The sequence below is a fragment of the Hemicordylus capensis genome, chromosome 4, assembly GCF_027244095.1.
Source record: "Hemicordylus capensis ecotype Gifberg chromosome 4, rHemCap1.1.pri, whole genome shotgun sequence".
Taxonomy (NCBI): Eukaryota; Metazoa; Chordata; class Lepidosauria; order Squamata; family Cordylidae; genus Hemicordylus; species Hemicordylus capensis.
Genome location: NC_069660.1, coordinates 289,254,474 through 289,280,945, shown reverse-complemented (window position 1 = coordinate 289,280,945; position 26,472 = coordinate 289,254,474). Strand labels below are relative to the sequence as shown.

The 26,472-nt window shown below is 41.1% G+C and overlaps 1 protein-coding gene and 1 long non-coding RNA gene across 49 annotated transcripts in view; one reads left to right on the top strand and one right to left on the bottom strand.

Moving 5' to 3' along the window:
- Positions 1–26,472, bottom strand: part of RIMS2 (regulating synaptic membrane exocytosis 2) — a 741,645-nt gene that overhangs the window by 121,825 nt on the left and 593,348 nt on the right. For 42 of the 48 annotated variants that reach the window (XM_053313368.1, XM_053313376.1, XM_053313396.1 and 39 more), the window contains one exon: positions 21,226–21,326. In XM_053313368.1, the coding sequence (XP_053169343.1) occupies positions 21,226–21,326 (101 nt within the window). The remainder of the gene's footprint in view (positions 1–21,225; positions 21,327–26,472) is intronic. The other 6 variants (XM_053313359.1, XM_053313365.1, XM_053313370.1 and 3 more) reach the window with 1 other exon arrangement.
- LOC128352854 (uncharacterized) lies at positions 5,057–14,730 on the top strand. Its single transcript, XR_008320658.1, has 3 exons — positions 5,057–5,202; positions 11,235–11,371; positions 14,251–14,730. It is a non-coding gene; the product is annotated as an uncharacterized LOC128352854 (long non-coding RNA).

The following is a 26,472-nucleotide window of genomic DNA, read 5'->3' as shown; positions in this document are numbered from 1 at the left end:
GTTCCCTGCTGATGCAATGGTACAGTGTTAGTTGGGATGTCAGAATGGTTACATCAGTGCAGTGCAAGTCTAGATGTCCGCCATTGTGTTTACAAAATCAAAGTTTTCATTTGAAATTTCATTGAAAGCAGACCTAGTTTAGCTTTGAATATTGCTTATGTGAGATTGTAAGGTTTCTGCCAATTATTGCCATCTCCATAGTTTTTCATAACATTGATCAAAGTTTTTTGAGTTGCTTGAGAATGTTGACTCATAACTTGCAAAGGAGCTAACATTTTATTTCTCAGTATTAGAGAGAAAACTATGAGAGCTGTTTTACATGTAACTAACAGTCTTAGAGTGGTCATCTGCACAAACACAAATATGGGAGATCTGTGCATGCTCAGGGCAGCATTTGGAAACTTCTAGAGCTTTGTAGAACATTCTAGACCCTTTTCTTGAGCAGCGCAAACCCTGTGTGCTAGGCACGACCTTAGGGTAGCAAGAATGCTATTTCCCCTCAGTTACTTTGTAGAACCTGGAAGTTTTGAATAATTCTTATGCAGTTCTACAGTGGGGAAGGAGAGTGGATTATTTGTCTATCACTTGAAGAAGTCTTTCTCCTTCTTAGTCTCTGTGCAGTCACATATGGAAGACTAGCAAAACTGAATTCCTTAGAAGTAGAGGCCTCAGAAATGTTTATAATGTGCTGGTTACTCAAGACAGTCAGGAGTCAGGACGTTGTATGTTACCTACTTTTCAGGCACATTTTTCATCTGCTTATTTGATGGGCAAATAATATAGTCATAAGCTATCATAATCAATAGCAATGAAATTAATTTATCTCAAATGTACACTTGAATGAAAAGAAAGAAATTTAAGAATTAGCAATTGATCAAAGTAAAATTTTAGAACACTATGGAATTCAGTTATGGAACACTTTGATAGTTCTTGAAGAGAACAAAACAGCAGAAATTAATTGCATGTGGTTGCACAGATTTCCATTTTTCAAAACGAACAAATATATTTATATGATTGAAAATAATTTTGGGTAGCAAGGACGGGGAGAAATCACTTCTTCCCTCATCCACAAAGACCAGCAGAAATCCTCAGCTTTTACAGCATATATCACTCAACCAAGTGAACTGTAAGGGCAAAGGGAAAACCTCCCTCCAAAAATATATTAACCAGTCATCAACAATAAGAATGATCTTGGTGCTCAGTTAAGTTTTAAATTTTGAGAATCAGTAATACTCTTGTATGAGTGCACACATGCAATAAGTGCTCAACAACCTTTCATTAATATTTAAACATGAAAAAAGATAGGGGAAAGGATACAGACTAAGTTAGTCATGACTTAGTCTCATTGGAATTAATGAGACTTAAGTCAGTCAATTATTTCAATGGTGTTTAGTCATAATTGATTGATCCTGTTCAGGGATTGGGGGAGAAGATTGGTTGACATCCTGACTCAATTTACTAGAGGAAGTTCTATGGAAATTTAGTAGCCCTTTTGAGTAAATCCTGAGTAGTACTATTGAGTATTTTGGTCTGGATATCAGCAACTGATTTTTAGACAAGTGAACAAGGAGCGGTATCTACCCATGACTCATGTAACAGGAGGAAGGGCAAGCAGACTGTACATCTGTTCATGGGTTGTTCTCCCCCTGCCCCAGTACAGCCAGATCTCTTGGAAGGTTTAGCTTCTGAAAGAGGCTTTCTACTCGTGTTGGATTTATTTTGTGCATGAGCCTGTATATGCTGGGGCCTACCTTGCTTCCCTCTAATCTGCAGACAGTACAATTTATCAGCAGTGGCTGAAGTTGGCACACCCGTTTATTTAATTAGATATTAATTCTATCTATCTATAGTTTGACACATGCATGCTTGCCTGGGGAGCAAGACTCAGTGCGATTTACTTGTAAGCAACCATTCATAGGACTGGACAGTTACATTTCAAAAGGTGAAGGCAAGCCGTAAATGCGCCTAATATTAAATAAACAAAGAAAGAAACAAATATTAAATTTAAAAAAAATCCCAGGTGCATTGAAAAGATACTGAGAAGTATTCAGACTAAGCCGGACACTTTCACTTGTGCAAAGGGGAAGGAGCGATTTTTGTGGATCTTCCCCTTTCCTCTGAAGCGAGCCCCTCTCCTGGAAAAATATGTTCATGAAGACTGGAAGATCCTCAGAGAATACTTCCAGGGATTGCATGAAAATTATAGGTTTTTAAAACATCTAGAAGCTCACTGTTTCAGATCTGATCTATCAACTTCAACGTAGTCTCTCTTTCCCTTCCTTGCTCTGTTCAACTTCTTCACTTACAACTAAGCTCTGCTCTCAAGGCACAGAAAGCAAGGCTCTTACCTTCCTCTTCTTTATCAATCAGCTTTGACTACAAGAGCAGCCTTTTTTAAGCTGATCATTCGGGGGTGGGATGACTAGAGTCCCTCTGCTCCCAGGGCTTTAAAGACCATTCTTGGAGTTAGGTGCAGGTATATCAGGAGAAGTTGGGGCTGTTCTCACGACCAGCCTAACCCTGCCTGGGCTGCCTCGTGGATCCCTCCTCTCCCCTCCCGCCTAACCCCTTTAACGCACCTGGCTTTTAGCCAAGGTTAAGGGTTCTCTTGCACTCTTAACCCAGCTACTGGGAACCATGTGATTCCTCGGGCTACGTGCAGCTGAGAAGTCGCAGAGACGGGCGCAGAGAGCGCCCGTCTGATGCGGGGAATCCCCAATGTAATGCACATGCTGCATGTTGCATTAAGGGATGCCTGGAGGCTGGAACAAGAAGTTTCGGCCCTGGATCCCTCCACCCTGCTCCATGCTTCCTGGAGCAGGGCTGTCCATGTGGGCGCATGGGAGGTGTGCCATGAAGGAAAGTTCTGTCTGAGGAGGAAGCTAAGTTAAGTTTAGCCTTCCCCTGCACTCTCCCAGGACGGTTGTATGCCTCACCCCCATATCTGCAACATGGTCAGGCCAAACAAAGTGTCTACTTTGGCCAGTGGTGGCTGGTGGTTCCTGGGATAGGGGAGGGGATGCTAGAGAGGGCAGGTGATGGGTGGAACCACAGATAGTGAGAGGTGTAACCAATTGTATGCAGCTGTGGAGGTGTAGCCAGGGCTTAGATGGGTGCCTTAACAATAACTGGCAAAGTGCAGATTTGTAGCTAATGAGCGGGATCAAAATACCGCACACAATCATTTGCTCATCAGCAGAGATACAGAGAAATATGGAAAACATCAGTTGCTTTATGATGCTTAACAGGACTACAGTAGTGTGTAGATCTGTATCTGATATGACAGAATGAGAGAGAGAGAGAGAGAGAGAACGCTGTACAAGCCACAAATAAAGCACAGCCCAGATACAAATGGCTGCTTCTGTGGAGAGTAAATGCATTCTAAAGTGCATTTCGAATGGGCAGCCCTGTCTGCCTGCTTATTACAAAAATGACTACTACTAATAATAAATAAGAACAACAAAAAGAAAGAACTCTGAACCAGGGTAGTACAGTGGTTAGTGTGCTGGACTAGACTGGGGAAATCCAAGTTCAAATCCCCATTTAGCCATGAAACTCACTGGATGACTCTGGGACAGTCACTTCTCTGGATTGTGGCCAGTATATGTAGCATTAATATATCCATCTGACATTAATTATGGTTCATTGAGCAAGGATTAAGGAAGTGATCTCTATAAAAAGCATGTGTTGCTTGCTAGGATGGACATCCAGGCTAAGTGGTGGGCACTCAAGCATAACCTTCTCTCAGCATAACCTTCCTCATAGGGCTGTTGGGAGGATAAATGTAACCATGTGTACCACTCTGGGCTTCTTGGCACAGGCTATACATGTACAAGTAAATAAATCAATATAAGTCACAGGATAAAGCAGAGACCAGCTACAAAAGTGGAGAACAAGCACATTCTGAAGTTACAAGGGAAGCTCTGCCTGCCTATTTCAAAAATGCACACATAAATAATAGAAAAATTGCAGGTTTTTCAATGATGCTTGCTGCAGCTATGAACCATCTCCTGTAACATAGAGGACACCATGGGAAGAAAAGATGCATGGGGACACTCTCTCCCTCCTGCATATCTGCTGAACAATTGGGTGCCACCCCCTGCCCATCTTGGGTGCCCACCACTTAGCCTGGATGTCCATCCTAGCAAGCAACACATGCTTTTTATAGAGATCACTTCCTTGCTCAATGAACCATAATTAATGTCAGATGGACATATTAATGCTACATATACAAGCCACAATCCAGAGAAAAACCTGATTAGCTTTCTGCGTAGAAAATGGATTTTAAAAATTATTTTCCTTCCAACAGAATCGATTCCTTTTCTATATATACCACACCCACATGGAAAGCCACTTTTACAATTATGTGAAAGGCAGTTTGGACTCAGAAATCCATGTATATGCCCTAAAAGAACTTTCTGGGTTATTATGCCAATTTCTAGTCTTACAGTTTGATGTTCCTTCCAATGTTTTATGGCATGTCATTTTGGGAATGGGCCATAATGTTTGTATACAGATCAGATCAGAGAACAAGGGAGAAAAAAACAGTTATTGCATTCCTCCCCTCCAAATAAACTCAAAGAAGCCAGCAAACGATCAGACTTACCAACAACCAGCCTACCTGCTCTCTAATCAAAATAGTGATTGGATTTTTCTGGGTAGTGTTTTATAGCTGCTTCCCTCATACACACAAGGAAATCTTAAGTAGATTTAACTAAAAGTTTATTCAGCAACAACTCCATCTTTTCCTTCCCTTTCAATCCCTTTTCCTCTTGACTCCTCTCCCACACTCTCTACAGGATACCCCTTGGGACAAATGTCCAAACAAACAAAATGCAAAAGATTACTGAATAGAATACAAGTAGCTAAAAGAAAAAGACTTCCAAACCTTCTGGGCACTCTGACTGGCTGCCTGAGGAGTTAATCAGCATGATACCTTCTGATTGGTGCCAAGGCCACTTTAAGCTCCACTGACCTTCAGAAAATAAAGGCAAGCCTTGTTGGCTCCTGCCTCATTAATAGTCAAATTTGAACAAGTCTGTGTGTTCCTATTGGTGTTTACAAAATTTTGGTATCGTCACTCACCCTACATACAAACTGGGCCAGGCTGCAGCCAGGGAAGAGGCACAGACAGGGAGGCAGTCAGAGAAATGGGTACAGAAGATAGAATGAAGAGGTAAAATGGATAACAAATATTTTCAGGTGAGTTAGGGTTAGAGCACAGCCAACTCTGCTCTTAGGTAAGAGTCACAACTGGCTCTGGCCTGTGTAACCAGAGTGCAGTGTTTTATGAACAAATATGTGAATTATATTGCTGCCTTTCATACATCACAGAATGGAATGCCTCTCAGGGTTGTGGCACAGGATGAGAATGCTTTTATGGCACAGCTTCTTAAAGAAGTACATAGTGGGGTTTTTTCTTGCCATGTGGTATGCCAAGGATATAGTTTCAATAACCCAGTGGGCCAATTGCTGAATTAAGACATTGTGAGATTCCTGACAGCACATAAATAGCCATATATCAGATCTAAATGAAAAAGTCTTGTTTAAAAAGAAAGAGGGGGCATGCTTACTCTCCAGGTAGAAAATTAGACACAACTTTGGACATAAGAATGAAGTCTGGGTGCAAGATCACTTTTTCAGCATTGAATTGAATGAAAAACTATTTATAGTGTTACACACACTATTCAATGTCTTGTAGATGTTAACCACCACCAGGAAAAATGTCTTGAATGTTAAAAGACTTAGGTTGGACTTTATCATCAGCTCAAAGGGATTGCCCATGAGCTCTAGAAAAACCAATGATAGACTCAAAGATGGCACAGAAGTTGATGGGTTAAAGCTTGGAAGACCCTTTTAAAATGCCATCAAAGGGTGGGAGAAAACCAAAGCATTGTCCTGAGGGATGGAAGGCTGATATGACTGATAAACTCACCCTTATGGAAGAGTTTGTCAAGCCCATGGATTTCAGCTGCACTCTATAAAAGATCATGTATTTAAGTTTATAGGAAGGTTGTGTTCAGAAGAATATCTACAGAATTTCCACTTAGCCAAATAAGATGTTGTGGTGGAATGCTTTCTTGAGCTTGCTAAGACTTTTTTCAGCTCACCTTCAATTCAGTTTTCTGTTGGATCCTCCAGGCCATAAGATTTTGGGGTTTCTGGTTGTGAGGGAGGATCTGATGGTGAGTTTGGGAGGGGAGGTCTGAGTGAAGTGGAAGGTAGATGCAATTGCCCTAGGAAAGTCTGAGTGTGAAGAGCAAACCACACCAGAAAGTTGTGAGGATGATGAGAACAGTCTTATTCCATCTGCGTTTTTTGATGATCAATGGGAATGATGGGGATGTATAAAAAGGGTTTCCTTCCAAAACAGATGGAACATGTTTCCCATTGAGTGGGGACCAGGACTGGCTCAGCTGTAGACTTTTCTGCATTTCTTTTGCAGTGTGTTGTGAACAAGTCCAAACAAGGTGGTCCCAATAATGATACATGGCACAGATAAACAGAATTAAAGCTTCACTCATGAGGTCTCAGGTTGTCTCCCATTTGGCTGAGAGAATCTGCCAGCAAGTTGGCTGTTCCTTCAACATGCATTCCAACTGATGCAGAATTGTTTATTGTCCACAATGCATATGCCAATGAGCAAAGAGTCCATATGCGTCTTCTTCTACTATTACTATTTATATAGCACTTTCCAACAAAAAGTTCACAAAGTGGTTTACACAGAAAAATAATAATAATAGTAATAATAATAATAATAATTTATTATTATTATTATTATTATTATTATTATTATTATTAACAAGAAGAACAACAACACCTTCCTGTTTGTTGATTTATAACATATTTCTGGTGCTGTTGCAATCTGTACTACACAGTGTTTCTATTATGAATGACCAAAAGGTTGAAGGTGTTTATGCTCTGCTGATTCTGAGAGAACAGTAGTGTGTGTCCCCTCTTCACCTGGAGGCACTGTGATGCTGCAAGATGACTGGGGATTCAAATGGAACACCTCCAAAGAGGTTCCTTGGAGAAGTCCTCCATGAAAGAGACCGGGTGGGTAGCCAGTGGTATGTGGGGGAGATTGGACAGACTTTCAATTAGCCCTTTCTCATGATCACTGGGAAGAATTGAAGGTGGGCAGCGGGTAATGATGCTTAAACTTACCTTCCCCACAGGTGACTGCTCCTCCACTGCTGGGTGTGCTCCTCACACACCCAGATGATCCTCTGCTGGCCCAGGCACCACAGAGGGTCAGGGGCCGGGACGCATCATCCTAGCCTCTGGAAATCCTATTATGCACCGTTCAAGGGCACGGTGCTCTGTGGGGATCCCTGCAGTGACAGGTGGGCACCCATCACTGCTACAGTGCTGGCTGAAAGCAGCTGATACTGCACATGATAAACAAAATGGGGCTAAGGGAGCACTCACTCCCTTAACCTCATTTAGGAGTCTGGCTGGCTCCACAGGTGGGTTTGCTGCCAGTGGTTCTCACATGCAACCAAGTCCAGGCTTGGCTTTCTTAGCCTGGTCTTGGCTGCACATGTGAATAGCCTCAATGTGTGTTATTAAAACGGATAGAAAATATATTTGAAATGGGTGCATTTGCAGGCATGCATACGGAATGACTGCCATTGTGGTTGCCATATAATCCAAATAGCTGTACAACTTGATGGACTGAACCTCTATGTAGCAAAAACTCTCTATGAGATGTGACTGTTTGCCCTCCAAGTACCAGCAGATAAGCATGGCCGCATATAGAGTCCAAAGACCAGCGGTTGACTGGACCCTTCCTCACTGCCGCCACCATCATGGCCACTCATTCCCCTCAGGCCACTAACAGTCCCAGGCCCATTGCCTGCTTGCCTCTGCCAATGGCCTCGGTAGCCCCAAACAGCAGCAGCGGTTGACTGGGCCCTTCCTTGCTGCCAATAGGCACCGCCATGGCCACTCGTTCCCCTCAGGCCACTGACAGGCTCAGGCCCATCCCTCCCCTTCCTTCTTTCTCTCTTCTCCTCCCTTCTTTTTCTCTCTTTCTCTCTCCTCCACTCACTCTTCCCCTCTGTCTTTCTTCCCCTCCTCCCTCCCCTCTCTCTCTTCCTCAGTTAACAGATCTTGTTCATCTTGTTTCCTCATCCAATTCACACAACAGCATCCTCCTTCTCCTGAAGGGGCTCTTTCCTTCCTCACGACGCCGCTCTTCACAGACCCCTGCCCACTATCCTTTTAGATAGACAGACAGACAGATAGATAGATTCCTCTCCTCTACAATCAAGAACATCTTCTGACCAGTAACAGTTGCATTGCAACTGACCTTAACTAGCACAGGCTCCTCCCCCCTATCTTTATATGGAATTCCCACTGTCAATCACCACGGTGCCACAGGCTCCTCCTCCCTATCTGGATATGGAATCTCCACTGCCCAATAACCATGGTGCTTCTGCTCGTGAGAGCTGCCACGCAAGGGATTAGCCACGGGTACACCTTAGAAAATTAAGATAGATAGACAGTTCTTGGACCTATTGTGAAATGGAGGTATATATAATTCTGAGAGTGTATAGCAATGTGAGAATAAAATAAGCATCCTTGATGTCTACAGCTGCAAACCATATGCCTGGTGGTTGGAGGGGGGTTGGGGGGCATGTGGGGGGCTTTCATTTGTTGACCACCTAAAGATCTAGTCTAGCGTGTAGATCTCCATCTTTCTCAGTATCATGATGTACCGAGTAGCAAGTAAAGATCAGGGGTTAGAGTGTTCTAAGTGTTTTGTTGTGGGGAAATCATTATGAGTGGTGAAGTAAGAATGGAAGGGATTGCCGGTTCTACAGAGAAAGCTCAGAGCTAACCCTCCAGGGATCTGGTCACCTCAGCTAGCTGAAAATGATTGCATTCATCTTGATCAGTGGTAAGCATAATACAGTACTTTTATGTATCAATAACTGAACAATTGTGTCTGACCATTTTCCTGTGGATTATATTCATTATTTATTTATTTAAAATATTTATAACCCACCTCTCCAGTGCACTACTGCTCGGGGCGGCTCACAACGAGAAGATAGACCAAGCTACAATAAAAGTAATAAAACTAACTAAATTAAACAAAAGAAGTTGTCAGATTAAAAACCACTATCATTATTAGGTTCAAATTAAAGGTTATTTTAAAAATAAAACTGAAAATTATATAAAGCTAAAGAACCTACCAGATTTAACTAAAGAATTAATAAATGGAGCATTAAAAAGCCTCCTTAAAAAGGTGCGTTTTTAAGATTTCTTAAAAAACACTGAGGGAGGAAGCATGGCAAAGCTCTTCAGGGAGGGTGTTCCAAAACCGAGGGGCCACAACCGAAAAGGTCCTGTCTCTAGTCCCTGCCAACTGGATCTCTGTTAGTGGTGGGGTCATGATCAGGGCCTGAGATGATGAGCGGGGGGCCCTGGCAGATTCATATGGGCAAATGCGGTCCAACAGGTACCCCAGCCCCAAGCCATGTACGGCTTTAAAGGTCAATGCCAACACCTTGAATCTAGCCCGGAAGTAGACCGATAGCCAATGAAGCTGATGCAGTATGGGTATAATACTCGTGAAGCAACTTGCACCCATAAGCATCCTTGCGGCAGCATTCTGAACCAGCTGAAGCTTCCAAACAGTCTTCAAAGGCAGCCCCAGGTAGAGCACATTGCAGTAGTCCAACCTGGATGTTACCAATGCATGAGTGACTGAGGTCAAGTCCGACTTCTCCAAGTAGGGTTGCAGCTGGAGTACCAGCCGTCGTTGGTAAAAGGAGCTTCAGCACACCGCTGCCACCTGTGCCTCTAAGGACAGTGTTGGGTCCAGAAGCACCCCCAAGCAGCAGAGTTTGTCTTTCAGAGGGAGCCTGACCCCGATTAGTAAGGCAAGTAGTTCTGGAGGGACTAGCTACAAGTTCAATGCACTTCTGTTAAGGATAATGGCCATGTTTAATAGAGGAAAGTGAATGTCCCAAGTTAATAATTTTCTACACCGGGCATACAAACCACAACTAAGGATGTGCACAGAACTGCGGAGCTGTGGGGGTTCCTTTAAGGGTGGGAGGAGGGTGTACTTACCCCTCCTGCCGCTTTCACCCCGCCAGCGCGCATTTTTTTGCAAGCATTTGGTGCGGCAGGATACCTCCCTGCCGCCCCTTTCCCCTCTCAGCAGCAAAAGGAAAGCCTCCCTCCGCCCTTAAAGGAACACACATACCCCTCCGCGGCATTGAACCACAAACTGCCCCATGTTCGGACCGGTCCTGTAGAATGGCCTCCGGACCAGTCTGTGCACATCACTAACCACAACAATGGTTGTTGAATGGTCTAGATTCAGTGGTTCTTTTGTGGAGGAGCATCTTAACCTCTTTCAAGAGTGCTTGGGATGAGTGGGGCAAAAAGACACCCAATAGTGGACGTTTTCAGTTCACATACAATGATAAGCACCCAATGATCTTGATGTAATGTCTTTCAAGCACCCACAAATATTCATAGATGTATTTCAAACTGAGAAAAGATTATTTGCATTACTGGTTATGTACAATGAAGAGTAACATTATTCTGGTCTGAGGTCAGGGAGGATGGTGTAAGGATTAGGATGGAATCAAAGACTCCATATTGAACATCTCTAGAACTCTGAAACAAAAACTGAAGGTATAGATTTGTCCTGGCTAACCAGATCTTTTGCCTTGGAGATATTCATTTATTCCAATCAAAATAAACCTTACTTTGGTATCAGTCCCAGTACTGATTTGATTATGAGTGGGACTGCTAAAGGTCAGATCTTCTATTCTTCATGCTATGTCAGTTTAAAGGCTACTTGACTGAAGCCAAGAATGGCAATGCAGGGCTATGAATCTCGAGATTATTATTGAAGAGCAGTCAAACTATGTTTTGCTGTATTTATCTGCTGCTTGGATGTTCCGGCTACCTTTACCTGAGAAGTATATAATTCTTTCCCCAGCCCTCAGGAAGTTGTTGCCAGAAAGGAGATTTCCCCAACTTGCCATGCAAGTGAGATAATTAAAATTTTTAGATGAGAAATGCTAAGGAGAAGAATTACCTAGTTATGAGATCAGGTTTTCTGATCTCTGAATCCACTGGGGCTGAATGCTTCTTAATTACAGTATTCTTTTTTTAAATGGGAAGCAAGTTTCATGAACAAAGAGTTTGGTACAGAATGTTTAAAGCATATCCCTCTTGTTGAAACCCTATACTTGTGCTTGTTATAGATGCTGGTTGTACTGAGGAAGAAGTATCCCAAGTCTCCTTTCACAGCCTGGACAAAAACTGGAAGCACTGATGGGGCAACAGGTTCTGAAGTCACTGATATTGTGGCCATCACTACAGCATCTATCCTCCTATGCAGGTACATTCAATGTTGGGATTTAGGACAATGATGGAACTTCCATGAATGATGTGAACAACATCTGTATTCTCAATCACAATCAAAATCCTAGTAATCTCTAGCATATCAATATCTGCAAGGACCAGAGGAAGGAAAGAATCAGCTATGTCATATGTTCTTCCAAGATGAAGCCTCATAGGCAGCTTACCACGAGGCTTCATCCTAATCATGGCATGAGGTTTCTATTTGTTTTTGTTGTGTTTTGCTTCCTCTAAATGTATATATTCTGCCATTTTCACCATTTCTGCAGTAACAAGAACCATAGCAGCTACTAGAAGATTCCAAATTAATTTGTAGTGATCAGTTGGTGCTGAGGTGCTCTAGATTACTTGAGTCTTATATTTAAGCTTGGATTCTTATATTTATTCATTATTTATTAAATATTTTTGGAAAACCACCTCCTCCAAAGACTCTAGGCAGTGAACAATAACATTAATTTTTTAAAAAGATTTTTAAAAGCCTGGAGAAAAAGGTAGGTCTTGAGAAGGGCCTTAAAAGCCACTAAGGAGGAGGATGAATGAATCTGGGAAGGAAGGGTGTTCCAAAGAAGAGGGGCAGCCACAGAGAAGGCCCTCCTATGGGGCTAGGCACCACGCACTACACCAGGGCCCGGGACACTAAGGAGGGCAGCTGAGAAGACTTCACAAGATGAGATACAACCGGCTGAGAGAGGCGATCCCAGAGATATACAGGTGCTAAGCCCATAACGGTTTTGTAGGTGAGAACCAGCACTTTAAATTGGACCTGGAAGTGAACAGGCAACCACTGCAGCGATCGTAAACGAGGTGTGACACTATCTAATCTACGGCAACCCATAAGGAGGCAGGCCGCTGCATTCTGGACTAGTTGAAACTTCCGAATTGTTTTCAAAGGCAACCCTAGGTAGAGCATGTTACAGTAATCCAAGCGAGAAGTAACAAAGGCATGAATTACTGTTGCCAGGACCTGCCAGTTGAGAAAGGGCTGTAACTGGCGAACCAACTGAAGCTGGCCAAAGGCACCCCTGGCCATGGCCTCCACCTGCTGTTCAAGCAGAAGCTGCGAGTCCAGAAGGACCCCCAGATCACAAATCGTCTCTCTCAAGGGAAGCGCAACCCCGTCAAGGGATAAACTCACACACGGCAATTGGCCAGATTGCAAATTGAACAAGAGCAACTCGGTCTTGAAGGGATTAAGCCTGAGCTTGTTTTGGTCCATCTAGGTCCTGACAGCCTCTAGGCACTGAGCCAGCACATGGACGGCATCACCTGTTTGGCCAGGGGTAGAGATATCAAGCTGAGTATCATCAGCATATTGATAAAAACCTACCCCAAACTGACAGATGACCAGGCCCAGTGGTTTCATGTAAATATTAAAGAGAATGGGAGCAAGGGCTGAGCCCTGTGGAACCCCACAAGAAAGGGGCCAGAGTGCAGAACACTCACCCCCAATTAATACCGACAGGAATCGACCAGTGAGATAGGACTGGAACCACTGAAGAACAGTGCCCCCAAGGCCCAGCCCACTTAGGTATTCCAGAAGGATAGCATGGTCTATGGTATTGAAAGCTGTTGAGAGATCAAGAAGAACCAAAAGAGGTGTTTCCCACATCAAGGTTACAATAAAGGTTATCTAACAGGGCAACCAATGCCGTTTCAGTGCTGCGCTGCAGCCTGAAACCCGACTGGTAATAGTTCAGAAAATTAGTTACCTCCAGGACTCTCATCAACTGAGCACAAACCATCTTCTACAAAATCTTACCAAGAAAAATAAAATTGGAGTTCGGTCAATAGTTATCCAGATTGTCAGGGTCGAGAGAAGGCTTCTTCAAGAGAGGGTAGACCCCGCCTCTTTCAGGGTTGATGGAACAAACCCCTCCTGAAGAGAAGAGTTATCCATTTCCTGAAGCTAGGAAGGACAAGGGTCCTTCCCTTTTGCAGCGCTAATGAGCCAGGAGGGAGAAGGGTCCAGGCTAGAGGTCGCTGTGCCCACGTTGGCAAGGATCCTGTCCATGTCATCAGCCTCAACAAGCTGAGAGGCATTCCAGATAGTATCACAAGACCCTGTCCATATGTCCTTCCAAAAAGCCAACCGGTATTAACAATGTATCAAATGAAATTGGATATTAATTAATCCAATAGTATTGGGGACCTTTTTCCTGTAATGAACACCTCAGAGCATATCCACCAAATATGCCATACTGTTCGGCACACATCCCCAACATTGATCTGATATATGTCTATATATTTTATTTATACATGGAAGGTATCACATACCATTAATACATTACTTTATGTATTAATTAATATAACTTGCCAGATTTGATGACTTCTAGCCAACTGGACCATTTAGCTCTAAAATTACTCTCTTTATCATCATCAGATATTAAAATAGTACACATTTTAGAAAACAGGCCTCTACTTGAGGATTTCCCCAAGAGGATAATTCCACATAAGTCCCAGGAGATTCTTGGGGAATCCCTGCTGTATCTTTCCATATAGCTTCAGTTTCAATGGTGATTAAGCTCAAGGTGTGACAAGTGTGAGATAGGCTATGAGACAGCCTAAGTGTGAAGTTTCAACAATCTCACCTTCCAAACATGTTCTAATAAACTTTATGTCTCAACTAATGCTATATCACAGTGAAGATATCTTTGAGATGGCAAGCTGTAATCAGAATTGATCTTAATATGGGTTTGATAGCAAGTGTTACAGTAGGCATTGGTGTTGAAGCTGCAAGTATTGGTAGGTGTTGATTAGTTGAGGTTACTTGAGGCTGGCCCTCAGGTTTGAATTGGCTTACACGAATCACAAGAGATACAGAGGAAAATGCTTAATTATTATTTTTCTTCTTCCTCTTAGACTCATCAGGATGAGCATTCTTTGTGGAACTTAACCTGTTTTGGATCAAACTCTCATGGGATGGAACCTGTTTAGACAGGTTCAGAAGCAAAGTTTTATCTCCAGATATTGGATACTGCCTTAGTGATATATTCACATTTGAGCAAACGGCTGATTCAGCTATGGAAGAATGAGAGGCAGAAGCTGAAGTGAAGCCCATGGGTCTGAATGCCAGAATCCAATATGACCACAGTCAACTTTTTATCGAATGCCGATTGTGCTGATTCATAAACAGAGGCACATGGAGATCTTGATTTCAGTGAGTTTGCTTGGTGAAAATTAAAAACAGTGGACAGGTGTTTTGTGGGCTTCACTCAGGTCAAAAATAAAAGTCTTGCCTTTCGGATGCAGGCAATTTGGCACAGCAATCACACTGAAAAAGCTGTGAATCACTGTACAACAAAAGAGTAAAATTTCTAGAATTTTTTGGGGGGAGTACAACTATATAAAATAATAATAAAGGAGTCAAAATAAACAAGAAGCTTAGGTAAATTATTTATAAGAGGGAAGATAAAGACAAAACTCTATAGTGAAACTCTTGCCGCTGTGTCAAAAAGGAATGGGGGAAAGAGTGTTCCTCCTGTTCTCAAGTAATGTATAGCGCATGGGGCTTCCTTCATCAAGGCAAGGGCTAGCGTGCTTTATGAAGCTCTAGTAGTTTCCAAATACTTCATAGAGGGGGCCTGAGTCCCAGAGGGATTGCCACAGGTCCCTGGGGACAGTAGCAGCAGCAGCAGGAACACCAGAGTCTGACACCATGACCAACCAACCCCCAGCATTTCTCAGCTGCCCCAGCAGTATAACTCTTCATTGTATTGCACAGTTTACTGTATATCTCCTTCAAGATATACAGTATATATCTCGAATATAGTATATATCTCAATATATACTCAGTATATATCTCGAGATACACAGTATATATCTCAAATATAGATATACAGTATATATCTATATATTTTGATCTTTTAGATCAAAAGGCAGAATATAAATATTTAAAATAAACAAATAACTCGATCCGTCTGTTAAAATGCTTGATATTTCCATATTCCTAATACAATATGAAAAAAGTTGATACATCATTTTTGGGGTCAGATATTGTCCTTGCCTTTCAGTCTTGCCAAATGATATTAGCAGTCACAAATACATCCATGACAAATACTCTGTCCTCTTCCAGTTTCTTCTAAGCTTCTCTATAATATAACCACAGGCATTTTCCTAAATTCTGTTGCAGTATGGGCATTTGTTACACCAAAGATGTAACAAATTTGCTTTAACCAGGTAGGATCTCCAATATCCATATATATTTTGGGAAAACATTTCACTCAATTAATAGAGAAGGTATGAGTTAAATATAGGTCAGTTTGCAAGTGATGAGGTCAGAACGAATAGTATCAGAACATAAACTGAAATTATTATACCATACGTCCACAATCATTTTATCCCTTTTTCCTTCATCCATCTCTCAACTGCCTCAGGTTACCAGTCATACTCCCTAAACCTTGTTTTCCTTTATTCATCATTAGATGCATAACTTCATTACAGTTGCCTCCCATAATCAATTCCCTTCAGCCAAATAATTTAATTTTCTTATTAGATAGTAAATAAAATGTTTTCCAGAAGCATTCAGGATATATTATTATCTTTCCACCATCCCCATTAGAAACATGCATTTCTCAACATTATCTTGCAATCCACCTTTGTGTTAAATATTATTGTCACAATTTTGGTTTTAATTCTGTACACCGCCTAGCAATTTCTATATTAGGCAGTATATACATTCATTTAATCCATCAATCAAACAAATTGTAATGCATATGGCATGTTTTTCTACTCTGAATCATAGGAACATAGGAACACAGGAAGCTGCCATATACTGAGTCAGACCATTGGTCTATCTAGCTCAGTATTGTCTTCACAGACTGGCAGTGGCTTCTCCAAGGTTGCAGGCTTGAATATCTCTCAGATGTGCCTTGTAATCCCCCACCCCCGAGTTACAGTACTACCCGCATATACTTCATAATCTTGTGTGTTTCCAAATCCTTGTGTGTAAATCTTTGTAGATATATCATGTACAAACAACCACTTTGTATATAATTGTGCTTTGGCATCATACTGTATGCTTTGGTAGTTTGTTGGTTCAATAAAAAAATCTTGTCCTATAAAAAAAATCTTGTCCTACCTTGGAGGAGCCAGGGAGGGAACTTGGAACTTTCTGCTCTTCCCAGAGCGGCTCCATCCCCTGAGGGGAAGATCTCATAGTGCTCACACTTCTAGTCTCCCTTTCATATGCAACCAGGGCAGACTCTGCTTAGCTAAGGGGACAAGTCATGCTTGCTACCACAAGACCAGCTATGTATTCCCCTTCTTCAAATGAGTTTCTTGAAGAAATATTAAAACAAAACCGTCTAAATAGGCTAGAGATCTCTTTTGTTTAAATGGACTATTAATGCGATAGCAATTTTTATTGAGTCCATTATTCACAAAGAGAAAGAGAGGCAACATAAGAAATTAAATGATCAAAACACTGACCAGTTAGAATGAGATTGTGAAGCTTTCTTGACAGAAGAAAGACACAAGTCTGCTTTTTGTGAATTCTTCACTGAATGTGAATCTTTTAGATTTCAGAATCTTTTGTCCCATGAGTCTCATTCATCTAGCACTCAATTACTTTGATTTTTCAAGGTTAGAAATAGTGAGATAAATATTTCTTCTAAAGCTTAAGCTGCTCTCATCACCCAGGTTAGTATATAAATCTGCTTGTTATATTTTTAGGATATTTTTAGGACACCAGCATAGAAACCAATTCATTTACACCAATAAGTTAAAATCTTCCTTTACTAAATATAAATGTTAAATTTTGTTTGAACTTCTCTTTCCCTCACTTTAATCAGTGTTGAATGAGTTCCCTGGTATTGTGCCAAAATAAATATTGGGAAGCACAAATAAGTGTATATCTTAGAAATAAAAATATAAGATAATTTCATGTCCCACTCAAATGCAAAATATAAGGAAATACAATTTCTCATTACTTGAAACATACTCCAGTTACTTGAGGAGACCATCAGGAAGGAGAATGTTACATAATAACATAAGAACAGCCCTGCTGGATCAGGCTGAAGGACTATCTAGTCCAGCATCCTGTTTCACACAGTGGCCCACCAGATGCCTCTGGGAAGCCCACAGGCAAGAGGTGAGGGCATGCCCTCTCTCCTACTGTTACTCCCCTGCAACTTGCCTCTGAAGGCATCTGGTGGGCTACTGGTGGGCCAATGTTCATAAAGTATGATATACCACTCAAATGTTCATCCAGAAATCCTGTATCGCTAAGGGCTCCAATGCACAAAAAGTGTTCCCTCTCCTCAGTGGTGGTACCGGGAGGGGGGGGCTTGGGGGCCTCCAAAGGAGTAAAGTTCATTTATGGGAGGGCGAGCTATGTCTCACATATTAGATTTCTGAAACAGAAATGGGGGGCATGTAGGGGGAAACTACTTATCTGGGTGGTTGCTTGCCCCCTCACCCTCCACCAGAGCCACCCTTGCGTTTCTTGAAAAGACACATCCATGTCCTGGACAGCACGATGTCATGGAGCTGCTCTTTTCTTGAAGTGAATGGGGAAGCCAATATGCAGAGGAGTTCTGTGTGTCCACTGTAGCAGATAAGGGCACTGGCACAGGCAGTAGTGTACAGATTTTGAACCTTTAGGTATAATAACCACTAACTTCTGCTCTTACTTTTATACTTTTTACTATTACTCTATTGAAATAATAATTATTATTACTGATGCCAGCCCCAGGATTCTTGCCCCACTGCACTGAAGTGAGATAACTGCATCCCGTCTCTGCTGCTTCTGCCACTGGTGCTGCTGTTGTTTCTTATGCCCCCCTGCCTTGCCACTGTGTCCATTCCACTTGGAAAGGCAACCCATAAATGATGGGGCCCAGACTTGCTTTCCCATGGTACAACAGCCATCAAATTCTTGGTGCCAGCTCGTGAGGTATGTAGTAGTGGCAGTAGCTGCAGGGCACTCTCTGGCCTTGGCAGTGCCAGAAGCAGTGACTTTGGTTCAGTGGCAGTGAGTGGCAGCTAGCCTACGGTGAGAAAAGTATCACAGTGGGATGTGTGAGTGTACGCACACACATATGCATATGATGTAAGGCATTGTAAGGGATGTATGCAAGCTGTAATTTTTGTATGCATATTTCTGGCTTATTCCCAAGGAAATATGAATACAAGATTGCCTTGTAACTTATATTGAGAAGCTGCTATAGCATAGAGACTAAGCTACAAATCAGGAAGTTACCAGTTCAAATCTTGCTTCTGCCCTCAACTCACTAGATGGCCTTAGGCAAGCCACTCCCTCTCAAACTCAGTCCGTTGGTGTTGATTATTGGGGTTATTCTTTGTTAGGATAATTGTATTATTTGTAAGAATCCCCTTATAACAAGAGAGTAGATAGATATAAAGCACTTCGAACACTTGAAAGAGCTACGTAAAAACATATTATTTACTGTATGTATATACACATTTAATGGATTGATCAATCAATCAATCAATCAAGTAAAACTCACATTACCAAGATTTCTTTAACTGAATGAGAGCCCTAACAACCTGGAGTGCTAGGCAAACAACTGTTCCACTTAGAAACAATTTTTCTATTCTGTTTTTATATTTCTTTGTTTTTGATGGCTTCCTCTGACATGCCATCTTTGCCTACATAAAAGGGAAGCTATTCTTAGGTGTCTGGAGTAAACATACTACATTCCTCAGCAGGAAATATATTTGGACAATGACCAGGACCAGATAAGTTAGAACATAGATTCTCATAGAAGAAAACAATGAATTTATAACTTAACAGAAGTTATTTGGCATCCTAAATGTGTTTTAACAGAGTCAGAATTCCATGCCAGGAGGCTAAATATTTACTTATTCATTTCCTTTTTCTCTAAATGACATTATTAGTCATATAAGAAAGCGTTTAAAGTATTTATGAGAACAAGAAAATGGGCTGCCTCAACAGTATCCTGTGAACAGCTTCCTATAGAAGTACAGTGGCCATCTAAAAGCAAATTAAGCTGCAGCTCTCTAGGCTCCTGTTCTCAGGCAAGAGGGTTTTTCAGTTTTTTGCTTGTGGCTGCAGTCTCTCAACTATTGCTGGAAACCACCTAGAGACTTCGGTAGTGAGCAGAATACAGAAAGAAACAACAACAACAAAAACCCAACAAAAAACTACCCCATCACAAAGGTCAGAGGACCTTCACAGTGGCACCTCATGAGGAGTGGCTCCCCAAAGTAACCAATGAGATTCCTTTGGTGCAAGTATTTTAAGGGCTGTGATCTTACAAAGAAATCATGATTTCTCCACATGCACAATGATGCACATTAAAATAAAAACCATCTTAAATGTCAAGCATCAGTTAATCTTGCTTTAGGGCACCTTGCCAAATCCTTTCAGCAGTTAGATAACATACAACAATGAACTTTTATTTCTTTGCAGTATTTTAGGGGTTCCTTGATTATCTAATCACCAATGGTAACCAAATAATATTAGATATAAAAACATTAAGCAAAAATATATGTTCATGTAAAAAATAGACTCTATTCACATGACTGGGAGGCGGGGAGGGCAGCTGGGTGGGGAGGGTGAGGGGGGAATAACTTGTGTGCCTCTCCAAATTCATCAGCTGGGTGTGGAAGGGTTGCGGGCAGGGGGTTGCCCTGGGCATGGAGGCTCCTTGGAGGATCCCCCAGTCCCTGTTGGCCGAGGTACACTCATCCTGTTCTGCACCATTGTCCCCACACCCCTTTGTTTTTGATAGTTTACTGGTTTTCATATCCCATACAGAAAAAAAAGATATAATGTGCCACAGTACAATCTAGGCTGTCTAATTTCTGTTAACTTGGACATTTATCTGCAACAGCAGAAGTGTTATTATCAGCCTATCTACTGTTGAAATTATCCTTATCATATTCCTATTTTTTCTCTTGATAGGATCGATAGTGTTTTTTAGCTCAGTAGCACTGATAGTCAAAGAACATGAAAAAACTGACAAAGATTCTTTAAGAGACTGGGCTACAAAGTAAGCCATATCATAGTATCTGAAGTCAAGCTGCCCAGTTTACGTGCTTGATATTAATTATCTGCTCACATTCATAGTAACTAAAGCCTTAGATAATAAAACTCTGTGAAAAGCAGCCTATATTGAATGATTTATTACATTTTTAGATATATATCATAAGAATGTAGTAAAGGATTCAATGGATGTGTTTTTTGAATGTTAATTTGAATGTTAATTCTAAATCAGTTCCTTTCTTCCTTTCTTTTCTATTTACTAAACTCATCTCCTATTATTGGTCAATTCTGCTAGATAATTAATTAGTCATTTATCACTTTTAAAAGAAGACAACCACTTTACATGAGTTGTTTCTATTCCTAGCGCACCAGTTCTTATTTATACCCCATGATCGCTTGACAATTATAATTATTGCAATGATAGTTTTAAAAACACTTTCAGTCTGGCTGCAATCCTATGTCTTCCCACACTGGATCCAATTTCCCCCTTCCCCTTTGTGCAAGCAGAAAGCATTTTTCAACATGCACAGAATAGGGTGCTTTTTATGTTCAGTAGTATTTGCTCACACTTTTCGGCCACTCTTGATCGTTTTCAACCATCCTGTGGGCTTTTCTGAGAACATGGGGCGGTGGGTGGGGAACTGCTGTCAGAAGATGGGAAAATGAAAAGCTCTCTTGTGTGAGCAAGAGATAGTACACTATTGTGTGCTTCTGGATCCAGTTCACTGAATGTTGTGGTACTTCCAGGAAAACACATAAAGAATTGAATTCTTAATCAAGTGAAAATGATAACTAGTAGTATCTCTCTGCCTGATCAAGTTAGATAGTTATACATTTTGTTGCTTTTCAAAACAAAATGCCCTTGCCTTAGAATGATAATCTTGCTCCAGCCTGGAGTCTGATCCTGCTACCTGTTTGTACTTGCTCATTTTCATTTGGCGATTTCTCTCTTCTACATCAATAGCACCTGTCAAATATAAAATAAAATAATCAGTTAATTTGCAATTCTGTTTTAAAGACACAATCAATGTATTATTTCAGCATAAAAATTAAATCAGTTATATTTTTGTAATGAATAGAATAGCCACAAGGGCAAAACAGGCAAGCAAACAAAAGATACCATTATGAATATCATTTAATTTTTAAAAATAATGTAGGTGATAAACATGGTTCTAGTTACACATTTTGACTAGATTTGTTGCCGTTGTGGAAATATCCAAGCTAAAGAACTGTCATTTTTAAAAAGCTGTAACACATGGACAAAATATAAAGGTTTCAAAAATGGATAATGATATCTGCTATCAGCTGTTATTCTATGCTATTTCCTTTTCTTGAATGCACTAGTAATGGAGGCCAGATTAACATGATTAGTCAACACCAAGTGATGCTTCTCTAAAATTTTAATCTACTGAAACGATAAGGCTGTTCTCACGAGCTGTCCATAAGAACCACCGGAATCCACGTAGATCCTGGCACTGCTGCATTGCCAGGGCTGGTTCCAGGCCTGACCTGCTTCTAGGCCTGACCTGGTTCCCTATGGGAACCACCTGACCTGCTTCTAGGCCTGACCTTGGCTGCCCATGAAAACCATCGGAATCCATGGAGATGCTGGTACTGCCGTGCCGCCTGGCTCAGTTCCAGGATTGGTTCCAGGCCTGACTGGATTCTAGTCCTGACCTGGTTCCCGACACTGCCAGGCCACCTGACCTGTTAGCCAGGGTTAAGGGTGCAAGTGAGCCATTAACCCTGGTTCTGCAGTTGTATGACTGCTTGGGCTGTCACAGAGATGGGCACCTAGAACATCCATCTCATGGGGGAATCCACCTAGTGCGAATCCACAGTTCATCGCATGGTGCATTGTTGAATTCCCAGAGGCATTGTCTCGGCCTCTAGAAAATCACATTGGTGCATTTTGTGCAGCCTTCCCCACCACCTTTCTGCCCTCCTGTCCCGCCTCTGGTCATATGGATACACTTGGTGAGTGTGAAATCTAAAATTATGAGTTTACTTTTCATATGGTCAAATCATTTTGATAAATTGTGTCAAAAATTATTGAGCCAATGGAGCAGTTTTACTGACAGCTGTAACTATCATTTAGCACTGTTTAATATATTACTAACACTTAAAAGAATTAGCTTTGCTACAGAGTGGCATTCCTATATTTGTCTAGCACAATGCAAGACAGATTCAAGAGACAAGTAAGAGAAAGACTACTTTTAATGTAAACCTAGGAGCAAAAACTATTTTTTCCTCTAGTTAAAAAAACCCACAAAACTCTTATTGGGGGCTCTGGTCATATGATCAGAGCATGTGGAAGGTAACAAAAAGTCTTCTAGTAATGACTATTTTATTCATGTGCTAATAAAGTCTTGGCTACCATTTCACCTATTCAGGTGTCAAAGGATAGATGCAAATGTCTGCAATTTGTGTAAATAGGCTATCCAGAAGAATACTAGCTATAGCATTTTTTGCAGCAACACTCAGGAATGAACAATTTTGAAGTCACCTTTGGGAAATGTATAAACAATGTCAAAATACTGTCTAGTGAAGACTCAGGACCGGACTTTCTCTGTGGCTGTCACAGGGCTTTGGAATATGCTCCCTGCTGAAATAAGAGAATCCTATTCTCTGTTTGTTTTCAGGAAGACCCTCAAGACTCTCCTCTTCTCGCAAGCTTTTAATTAGAATTAATTTTAATAATTTTAATAATTTGTTTTGTATTATTTTGTGTTTTATGTATTTTAATCTGTGATTTTTAATATTAAAATCTGTACACCACCTAGAGATGTACATTGGTACAGGCAGCATAAAAATAGGGGGGAAATGGAGGTATATGAGAGGGAGAGAACTGGAGCATGGGTGCAATGAGGTGAGAAAACATAACAGATGCCTGAGCTTAAAGGTTGGGGTTTTTTTTGACAAATACATAGACTTGGATCAGACTGAAGGTTGCTTAATTTTCTCTGGACTGCAACTATCACATAGTAATTGTTTTTCCTCTCATTAACACAGATATCCAAAGCACACATACAGAAATTAATAATGTGTAAGCTGAGACTGATTTTAAAAACAGGGCAGGAGAATCATGCCCAAATATTTTATATGGAACATAAAATCCACTACAGTTGAATATAGTTTGCATAGTAGTGTTTTTCTGTGACCAAAGAAAACATTTGAAAACTTCCAATGGGAATTATTGTTTATAAATGGAAGTTGATGCTACTGGCCTTTCACTGAGGAACCTAAGGTACAACTAGGATTCATCCACTAGACTAATTTTAGCCATTTTGTCTCAATGCTCAGTTCAGAAGAGTCACCTTCACAATCAGATTGAACAGGCCTTTTAATACCCAAGTTTGGGAATTAACTATTAAACCAGAATTACCAGGTTTCCTTTCCTTTATTATTTTTTCTTTTTGTTTCTAAATGGTGATGCTAACACAGCTATGATGCTGGCTAATGGGGAAATTTTCATCTGTATCGGTTGAAATGAATTACCATATTCAAATATCCAATCCTCTTTCACCTGAAAAAGAGGCTCTTTGTGGACATAAGCCATAAGCTATTCTTCTAATAACTTAAAGCAAGGGCTTCAACCTTCCTGTCTTTGCCAGGGAAGTTATTTTAAGTCATTTTTGTGATTAGTGTTTTTTAATAATATAGGACAATATATACTGATAGGACAGATGTCAGTTGTACTGCTCACCCCAAAGCAGTTTCCCTAAATGCACCCAGCTCTACTATTTTTAGAAAACAGCAGCTGCCAAAATATACCATTGCAAGCTTTCATTTTAAGGAATGAGTTCATAGCCTTTCTAGATGCACACAAAAAAGTTTGAGAATGAACTGCTCATAAAACAGGAGAAAACCATATCTCTATAATTTGGTGTCTGAATTACATCAGTTTTTATACAATCACATTAATGTGTGTGCTTCCACTATAATTTATCATTTCCTGAGTTGGCATCCAATACTACTCTACTGCAATACTGTTGCATATTGTATGTATGTAGTGATTTGGCAACCAATACTACAATACTGTATGGCACTATACAGAATACAGTATAGTGTAAGTTCCTGATTGTGTGGCATTTTAGAAAAGTTCTTTTCTAAGCAGCTCACCCCAAGATAACAAGAAGCTCTGCACATCATGATCTGGATTTTAAGGATATAAGCAATCCTATTTATTTCCACTGGATGACACATTTAAAAACACGCAGATGCAGGTACAGAAGGAAACTGGAATGGGCATTCACATTTTAAAATGTGTGCAGGTGGATCTATAGTACATGTAAAGTTAGTATAATGTCAGTGTAAACCATTCATTGAGATATTGCACAAATGCCAATATGAACAGCATCCAGACTAACCCTTTTATGGAAACACCAGGCTTTCCCATTCATTTCCATTCCATTGACACCAGGCTTTTCCATCACATGTGCAGGGTGAGACAATTTTCAGCAATCTCCCCTTTCCTCTGCAGCCATCTGCATTTACCAAAATGATCTCCCTGAAGATCTCCCAATTCTTGGGGTAATAGTTTCAGGAGGCAAAAATGGTTGCAGAGGGAAGAGGAAGGTGGCAAGTGCTGGGGATGGTGATGGTGAGAGGTTCCTTTAAAAAGTCATTACCAACAATACCATCAGCACCTGCAAGCTGCTGGAAGCAGCAGCTGCCATGGCTACATGGAGCCACAGTATACAGAGGCCAGGTGAGCGACATAGTTGCAAATGAAGAGACAAAGCTTTCTTCAGGGGCAAAATATTATCCAATGTAATCCGGTTACAAAAACCTTTCTTCAAAAACAGGTAACAATATCTTGGACTAGCCAAAGTTGATGGAGCACATTTGCTTGTGAGCTCACATTAGTAAGATAGCAGCAAATGTGCTCCATCAACTTTGGCTAGTCCAAGATATTGTTACCTGTTTTTGAAGAAAGGTTTTTGTAACAGGATTAAATTGGATAACATTTTGCCCCTGAAGAAGGCTTCGGCCGATACACGTTGGGCTCAAATAAACCATTTTACAGCACCGTGGGACTTTTGTCTCTTCATTTGCAACTGTATTTGGTGCTTCTTGTTTTTCTTCATCTACAGGTGACTGACATAGCGAGGGCAGCTGCTGCGCATGATGCCAGATGGGGCGGTGCTGCTCCTGTAAGCTTGCAGGTACTGGTGGTATCACCAGTAATACCTTTTTAGGTAAAGGTCTCTCTCGCTGCCCCCGCCCCCAGCCCAGCACCTCCCTCACTAGCCGCCTCTGCTCTCTCCATGCGCAATGGAAAAACTTGGTGCAGACCTGGAGGTTTAGTCTGGAGGGTGGTTGGTATGTCTCTCCCAAAAGCTCTTGCTTGCCTATATACAGGTAGCTGTATTCTCAGTCTGAAAAATATCCTATGATTCTTATTGTAGAGGATCCTGGGCACAGCTCTTAGATCACATTTGCCCCAACAGCCTCTTGTGATACTGCAAGGGATTCTGGGACATATCAGTATATTGCGTCACTGACACTCCAAAAATATTTGCTATTCCAAATGATTGCTTGTGTCATGCAGTCAGCCAACATTGTTCAGGATAGTGCCATATGATGTTAAAATAAATGCAACCCTGATGGGAATAAATGTAATTTACATACTGTGTCAAGACACATAATTACTGGGGCAGTCAGTGTGAATAAGGAGTTGTAAGGGGGAAAATAGATGACCTATGATATTTTGGTTTAAGAGCTAATAAAGTTATTTCCTTTCAAAGTATCAACGTTCATACAATTAAAAATCTTGTTTCTATATTAGTATTGATGTTCATCTTAGTTTGTGATGAAATGTGCTGATGTGAATGCTTTGTTGAAAAAGCAAAAAGGAGCTGATCTTTCTCTGGGTATCAACCTATGGATATTCTGAGTGGTACCCTAAAATAGGGATGTGCAAACCTGCTCGAGGTTCAGCCAGTTCACTATTGTACTGGGCCAGGTCAAGTTCGAGCTGAACCCCGCCCGCACCGGCCAGTTCAAGGTTCTAAAGGGATTTAGAAAAATCTCTTTAGGGATTTTTTTTTAAACCCTTAAAAAAATCTTTTTAAAAGGGTTCGGCGGCCTCCAGGGGTGCTGCCATTGGC